At 41.4% G+C, this 8,321-nt stretch overlaps 1 protein-coding gene across 1 annotated transcript; it reads right to left on the reverse strand.

Annotated features, from left to right (window-relative positions):
• Positions 1–329: 329 nt before the first annotated feature.
• LOC311048613 (acidic mammalian chitinase-like) lies at positions 330–7,876 on the reverse strand (the record flags this gene model as incomplete). The annotated part of the gene is made up of 10 exons (XM_084061876.1): positions 330–1,435; positions 1,587–1,719; positions 1,950–2,066; positions 2,693–2,875; positions 3,848–3,968; positions 4,349–4,473; positions 6,353–6,518; positions 6,646–6,702; positions 7,363–7,570; positions 7,852–7,876. 10 exons carry the CDS (start codon positions 7,874–7,876, stop codon positions 330–332), a joined length of 2,241 nt encoding a protein of 746 aa, XP_083918002.1.
• Between the last annotated feature and the right edge of the window lie 445 nt (positions 7,877–8,321).

Here is an 8,321-nt window from a genome sequence, read left to right on the forward strand (position 1 = left end):
CATAAAAAAGGGGGGAAAACGTTTTTTCCTTTGAATTTGTGGAGCTCTGAATCTACCTTGAGAGATTATGTCAAAACAAAAGACCACAATATGTTTGTATTATGATCTACCGTATTCATTTATTACTTACATGTAAGCAGTTGTGCTGCTCATCCAACAAATGCATGTTCATTACAAATGTACAAGGGGACGTACATTTTAAAGGGAAAAAGATAGCTTTCTATGACATATGATACAGTATAGGCTAATGCCAGTACAGTAAAGTAAACAGAGATATAATTAAACAAACACAAGTTTCATCATATCATGTATACCTTGGACGTATTTATCTAAATGCCAGTCACACCACAGCATTTGCAGCTATCTCTGTAAATTAGGCCAGCGGCGCATTTATGGAGGTAGGTTATTTCATAGACGCATTGATAGAAGGAGTTGGTGTCTCCGACATTTACATGGAAGCCGTCAGTCATCCCTTCACAGAATCTACTGCGAGCGAAGTCACAGCATTTGCAACTGTCTCTGTAAACGAGACCAGCGGCGCAATTCTGGAGGTAGGATACACCTCCGACGCATTGAAAGAAGGAGTTGTTGTCTTCAGCATTTACATAGAGGTCATTAGCCTTCCCTTCACAGAAGCCACTGCGAGGGTAGTCACAGCATTTGCAACTGTCTCTGTAAACGAGACCAGCGGCGCAATTCCGGAGGTAGGATACCCCTTCGACGCATTGAAAGAAGGAGTTGGTGTCTTTGTCATTTACATAGAGGTCATTAGCCTTCCCCTCACAGACGCTACTGCGGGGGTAGTCACAGGATTTGCAACTGTCTCTGTACACAAGACCAGCGGCGCAATTCTGGAGGTAGGATATTCCTTCGACGCATTGAAAGAAGGAGTTGGTATCTTCATCATTTACATAGTGGCCATTGGCCTTCCCTTCACAGAAGCTACTGCGAGGGTAGTCACAGCATTTGCAACTGTCCCTGTAAACAAGGCCAGCGCCGCATTTCTGGAGGTAGGTCATTCCATGGGCACACTGATAGAAGGAGTTGGTGTCCTCGACATTTACATAGAGGTCACTAGCCTTCCCTTCACAGAAGCTACTGCCGGGTGCAAGAGTGGTGGTAGTGGCAGGAGCAGTGGTGGTGGTAGCAGTAGTAGTGGTGGTGGCAGGAGCAGTGGTGGTGGCAGGAGCAGTGGTGGCGGCAGTAGTAGTGGTGGTGGCAGCAACCATGGTAGTGGCTGGAGTAGCGGCATTGGCAGCAGCAACCGTGGTTGTGGCTGCAGGCACAGCAACCGTGGTAGTGGTGGCAGAAACCGTGGTAGTGGTGGCAGCAACCGTGGTATTGGTGGCAGCAGCGGCATTGGCAGCATCAACCGTGGTTGTGGCTACAGGCGCAGCAACTGTGGTAGTGGCAGCAACAACCGTGGTGTTGTTATCTGAGGGATTGTTGGTTCATGTTAACCAAAGGTTAATATTATTATGTTAATAATAATACAGAAAAGGGATTTTCCATGTGAAGCCTCATGGTGATGCAGTGATGTCTGTTTGTTTGTTTGTTTGTTTGTTTATTTATTTATTTTTGTTTACCTGAATCCAAAAGAGACCGTAGGTGGTTGAGGAGGGGGTACCTGCCCTGTCTACAGACTTCCCCAGAGAAGTCATCCAGGTCAATACTCCATACAAATGCTCCTCCAAAATTGTTGTCATTCAGGTACTTCACCTGTGGAATAACAACACAACACAATTTACAATTTAGGCATTTAGCGGACGCTCTTAATCCAGAGCGATTTATAGTAAGCAAGGACAACACATCAAATGCTTAGAAATAGTCTCTAGGACCATAAGTAAACCAATAACCTATCATCAGTCTAACAATGACTTTAATGAATTACAATCCTAGCTTTAATTTATCTGTACAATATTGGATCATAGAGCTATGCTGTATATTACCTTGTGTCCAAAACTCTCTTTGTTATCATATCCAACCCATTCTGTGCCTTTGGTAGCATAGGGCACATTTTGCTCATCAATCCAGTTGACATTGGCCTCTTCGAGGAAGGTACAAATCTGTTGGAAGAATGTAAATCTCAGGCCTAAATACAATCCAAAAGATGTGGCAATGTAATCTATTTCTATTCATTCAATATTTAGATTTATATTAATAACTGCAATCTCTAACGTGTTCTTAGGCTTGTTAGAGCATTAAAGAAAATCTGATAAATGAACAGTCTGTACAGTCTTTGTACATCTGTATCGAGAGCCTATTGCCATTGAGGTCCTTTGAGTGCAAACGTGTGTGTGTGTGTGTGTGTGTGTGTGTGTGTGTGTGTGTGTGTGTGTGTGTGTGTGTGTGTGTGTGTGTGTGTGTGTGTGTGTGTGTGTGTGTGTGTGTGTGTGTGTGTGTGTGTGTGTATAAAATACATTTATACAAGTTCAACCTGTTAGACAAGTAAAGCTAAGGACAACATGGGTACTGTAAACGGAACACTACAGCAAGACTCTGTTTTGCTAAAATGGAAACACAACTTATACTGTAGTCCAATAACCATATGCTTGTTTTGTGGAGTTCTGCACTACCTAATTTTATTACCTCTAATTTATCACAATGAGAGACGAGGAAAGCCGAAGTATCGGCGAAAAGGTTAGAATCACAGGCCGACTTTGTGTTCTGTTGAAATTCAACATTCACTGACCTCATAGTAAGACAGGAATCCAGTTTCCCGCGTATAGCTTCCAGGAGAGCCCCCCCTGACAGCTGATGCACCGACATCAGCATCTGCTGAAGCCGTGTGAAATGTGCGTCCGTATGTAGCAAAACCCAACATGAGTTTTTCAGCAGGGGCTCCTTGATCTCTCCAGTAATTCATAGCAAAGTCCTGGAGGGGAAATTAAAACATACATGTACGGTACTTAATCAGTTGCCATGTACTTAGGTTGCTAAAGTGCCTACAGTATGTGATTAGATTATTTCCTCTGGTGTGTAATGGACGATTCCTTTTAATACTTTTTATTAAGCCTTTGTTTTACCAGGAGAGAAACCCCAGAGTGTACTAGTATACACAAGATGAAAGCATGCAGACCGACCAAGAATAGCCGTATTATAGATGAAGGCGTACCAGTGAATATAGGCTTACAGGTGGCCAGCGTGATGAGTCATCCTACTGAGAATATCACTCTCTGTGGTGTGTGTTTGGAGTTTTATATGAACCTCTACAAGTATGATAAGCTGAGGCGAACAGACAAAGACACTGGACAGATCAAAAAATGGTGACCAAGCACTGAGCCCTGTGGTGTCCCTTTGCAGACAAGCTGTCTGAGTCCATCATATATATTGGAAGCAATGAGTTACATCGAAAACAGGTAGATTCAGTAGAAGTGGTGGAAAGTAACTAGTAAGTACATGTACTCAAGTACTGTAATCAAGTACAATTTTGAGGTATTAGTCTTTTACTTCTACTCCACTACATCTCAGAGGCAAATATTGTACTTTTACTCCACTACAATTAATTGAAAACTTTAGTTACTAGTTACTTTGCAGATATACATTATTACATTATAAAACATACATTAACCATTTTCATACCTAGGCTATTTGAAAATAGACGATCTACAAGCTCACAACGCGTCGCATCGCGACGCGTTGTGAGCTTGTCGATCGTCTATTTTCAAACATTTTAGTACTTTTACTTTTGGTACTTAGTACATTAGTACATTTAGTACATTTTGATACCAATGCTTTTGTACTTTTGCTCAAGTAAATTTAAAATTCCGGACTTTCACTTGTAACAGAGCATTTCTACGTTGCAGTACTTTTTCCACCACTGCTCAGTAGTGAGATTTCTACTCACCACATTGTGGCTACTGCCTTCCTCTTCCGAAGCACTGTGGTACAGAGGGCTGTTGTGGCCAGTGTGTTTCTCCCATCCTCCGTGGAAGTCATAAGTCATGACATTGATAAAGTCTAGGTACCTGTCAGAACACACAACGGCGCAGAGTTTAACACATTGACTGCCAGAGTTTATTCATAATGTACCCACCCACTGCCAGCATTTTTTTTTATCATTTTCTATAGAAAAAATGTGAATTACTATTTTTTAACATTGAAGTGAATGGGTTTTTATTATTATTATTTTTTCTCCTAATTCGTTGTGAATAACGAAAAAAAATGATACTCAAAAATTAGAGAAACATTTTAGAAAAAAAAAAAAAAAGGGGAGAATTCTCCCCTTTGGCGGTTAACACCATTGACTGAAAAGGGGAGAATTCTCCCCTTTGGCAGTAGAGTTAAGGATGACAATATAAATCTTGCGATTGTGGAATGAGGAGCTTTGTCAGACAATTAAACTCACTTAGAGATTTCAGCGATCTCATATCCGCGGTCAATGTTTTCCTTCCCAGCAGCAACTGCAGCTGTGAGCAGCAATCTTGGTTCTCCACTGAGTTCGCCTTCCGCTTCAAAGGCAGTGCGTAATTCCTACATCCAAAAAGAAAATGGGTGACAATAAATGTGTTTTAAACACGTGTTAAAACAAAGATGCTGTGCTAATAACAGATCAAGAACTGTACTGATATCAGCCGTTTTTAACTCCCTAGCGTTTCTCAACCAGTGGACCACAGACCACTAGTGGTCAATGGCATAATTACAGGTGGTCCATGGGAAACAGTTAGTGTGTATATTATAATGTACCATTGTTAAAGGGGCATGAAACCATAGGGTGATTTTGTAGTTTGTTTTCCACTATAAAAAAAAAAGTATAAAAACTATACAGCGTAAAGCATGGGCAGGCTGCATCACACTGACTTTAAAGTACACCGTGCTGTAAGCAACATACCTGCAGCTAATCAAATAAATAATGGCTGTGTTAGATTTTAGGTGTGTCAATACTGTCTATCTAGCCTGGCTTCAGCCCCTGAATCGGTAGCCTCGCATTCAGGCAGTGCCGCTTTAGACTCCACAGGGGCTCTACGCATGATACGGGACACATGCACGCGCACGCAGCGCGCGTGCATGTGTCCCCCTCCCGCGCGCGCGTGATTTTTTTAGGGTTTACCGCGGATAAAGTTACTTTTTTTGTTACTTTATTTGGGTTTTAGTGTGCTGCGCAGCCTGCGCGGATGTGAACGCGGTAATGCACGTTATTTTCTGCTGAAGGGTGGGGACGGAGAGGGGGCCTCTTTGATCGGCGGGTAGGCGGGGCCCTACGCAGCGTGCGTAGTGTGCGTGTAGGGAGAAGCGCCACTGCATTCAGGGTCTGGTGACGCTGTCAAAGGCGGAGTTTTCTTGGGTGAAAATCTACCTGGCCCAATCGGGATTGGATAATCCAGTATGAACCAATCGCCAAAGAGTCCCCCTTTGGCCACGCCCCCATCTCCCCATCCCCAAAACGGCTGCACTGAAAGGGCTTTCAGACTGAATAATGGAGTGAAACCAAATGAAAATTCAGGCTGAATGTCAGGCTACCGTCTATCATCATTCTTGCACATTGGCATGCCCGTGGCCCTTGACACACCTATGAAAATCTGACACACTCATTATTTATTTTTTTAATCGCAGCTGTGTTGCTTACTTGTTTTTAATCTGCTGTAGTTTTTAACCAAAACTGGGAAAAAAAACTACAAAACCAGCCTGGGGTTTCGCTCCCCTTTAAATATATCAAATACATATATAAGTCCTTCAAATTCAAGAACATTTTTTAACTTACATATACGTTCAAATGTTTTCTTTAATTATTGAAGAAAGATTATTTAATATCTAATTTCAAGATTTTTTCCTACCCTATGCATGAAAATCTTGATGACTGTTACTGTAAGTGCTTGATATACGTTAATGCATGATGCAGTGTTTTGCGCTGAACATAGCAGATCTAAGCTCACAACATGTAGATGTGGGGAGGTCCTTGAGGATATTGCTAGTGATCCAAAGCTTAAAAAGGTTTGTGAAGCACTGCTCTAGCACAGTGGTTCTCAACCTGTGGTTCGGGATCCCCCCACATGATTTTGGGGGATCCCCAGATGACAGTGCAGTGACAATTTAAGGACTTTTAAGACCGTTTTAATGCCAAAGGGGGGGACGGGGACGATTACGGCATCAAAAGTAATCAACAAACTATACTATAAAAACTGGTCAAACATTGATCAAATTGTCAAATAATATAAGAGTGAGGCGAAAATTGTGAAAATAGCCGTTGTGAGCTTGTAGATCTGCTATTGTCACAATATTTATCTGTGGAACTGAGTCAAACTAAATGTAATGCCCTACAGTACATTCCAAGTGCTCATCGGGGTGGGGGGTCCCCAGTTCAAATATGATTATTTTTGGCCTGAAAAGGTTGTGAAGCACTGCTGTAGCAGACCTTGCAGAGCAGGGTGAACCTCGTCTTGTCCTCCGGGGGGCTTCCTCGTGACCCAGGATATTCCCAGTCCAAGTCCAGCCCGTCGAAATCGTGCTTTCTCAAAAACGAGATGGCCGACTCGATGAATGTACTACGGTGGGCAGCGGATGAAACCATGCTGGTAAATCTGCAGAGGCATAAAAACAACAGAACAAACATCTCGACTGTTTACGATTGTCTTGATTAACAGTAAAATGAATGGTATTATCCAACAGCCTTATGACTCTGTGCTGCATGAGGTGTTTTGAACTCACTGTGTGGTTCCAGCATTCCACCCGCCAACAGCCAGCAGAGTCTTCAGCTCAGGGTTGCTGCAAAGGAGACGTCACAATATTTTGTGAATGAGTTACTATTGACATTATTATTGACAAGCTTCTTTCTTTCTTTCTTTATTCATTCATTTATTTATTCATTTATTTATTTTCAAAACTAGAAATATCCACATTTGAAATTTGGGGGCGTGTCAGACTGAAAGATAACAGTTTAACTATAATAATCAGGAAATTTGACTTGGTTAATTTCTCAGTTTACATACACGACACTATACAAACAAAGTTGGAAATAAAGAAATTAGTTACAGTTAGTAAAACATCTAACGTCTTGTGATGTGTGATGTGTGATATGTTTACAGTTTACACTCTTAATCCAGAGTGGCTTACAGTAAGCAAGGCAAACAATAAAACAATAAAAGGTAAATACATCAAATGCATAGAAATATTTTTTCTCATTTTTTCTAAATGTGTATGCATTTTAGGATCATAGGTAAACCAAGAACATATCATCAGTCTAAACAGTATAATATGAAGGGAAAAAAAAGAAATATCTGCACATTGAAACTATACAAACTAGGCTGCCAGGTCAACAAATTAACCTGGTATCTCCTAAACTAAATCTTGCCAAACTACATCCATTTATCTGGTCTTAGCATAGTCATTCTTGTTAATTCTGCTAGCTGCTTCAGCACAACTCACTCGTTTTTGAGTCCATTGAAGGCCTTGTAGAGAAGAGCGTCATTCCACTCATAGGTGTCCAGCTGGTTGGCGTGGTTGACGATTGAGAAGGCGTAGATGAGATGCGTGCACAGGTTGGGGTCGATGTTGGCAGGCAGGTAGTTGCCAATGCCGAGTCTATACTGGGCCCAGTTGGTGAAGTAACACAGCATTGGTTTGGTGGAGGACGCTTTTTGAGAGAGAAACAGAAAATCCATGAGGATGAGATTCCTCTTCTAAGACATTTTATTTAAACCACTTAAACCCTCTAATTGTAAATTCTCAATTAATTAAATGGAATGAATGAATGAATGGATACATACCCACTTGAAGGCACATCAAAAGGGTTAGTCCTAAAAGCAGAACAATCCATTTGAGTAACTGCACCGTACAGTTATACCATACGTTATACTGTTAAAGTAATATTATATTTCATTTGATTAACAATTGATTTGTGAGATTTAAACCTACCAGCCACGATGGTTAGACGAGCCATGGTCTGTTACAGTGACCAGTCCTTTTATAGTGGCCTGAAATAATGAAAAAGAGTATATGATTCATGCTTTTAAGGTTTAATGAATTCTGACAATTTATTCAACATCATATTTACTGAAATTCAATAACGGCACCAAAAGTTGTGAAGCAGTCATGACTTACCCGTGTCTTTAGAGAGGGACTGGTGCTGCTTCTGAGACACCTGGGATCATTCTGGGGTTTTTAAGCAGGGTCGTAAGCTGCAAAGTTCCATCCAGGACTAGATATTCCAGTATTACAGGCCTAGCCTATAGTCATTCGTCAGTCAGATGATGAGACATCTAGGAACACATCTAGGAACGTATAAATGCAAAAGGTACTTTGCTACAGTAGAACAATAGTGAGAATGTCTGCTAACAACTAACCTATACGGTCTCTGCCTTGGAAACCATTCCTGTCATCATCGC

Source organism: Gymnoscopelus microlampas, assembly GCF_963454915.1.
Source record: "Gymnoscopelus microlampas genome assembly, chromosome: 7".
Classification (NCBI taxonomy): Eukaryota; Metazoa; Chordata; class Actinopteri; order Myctophiformes; family Myctophidae; genus Gymnoscopelus; species Gymnoscopelus microlampas.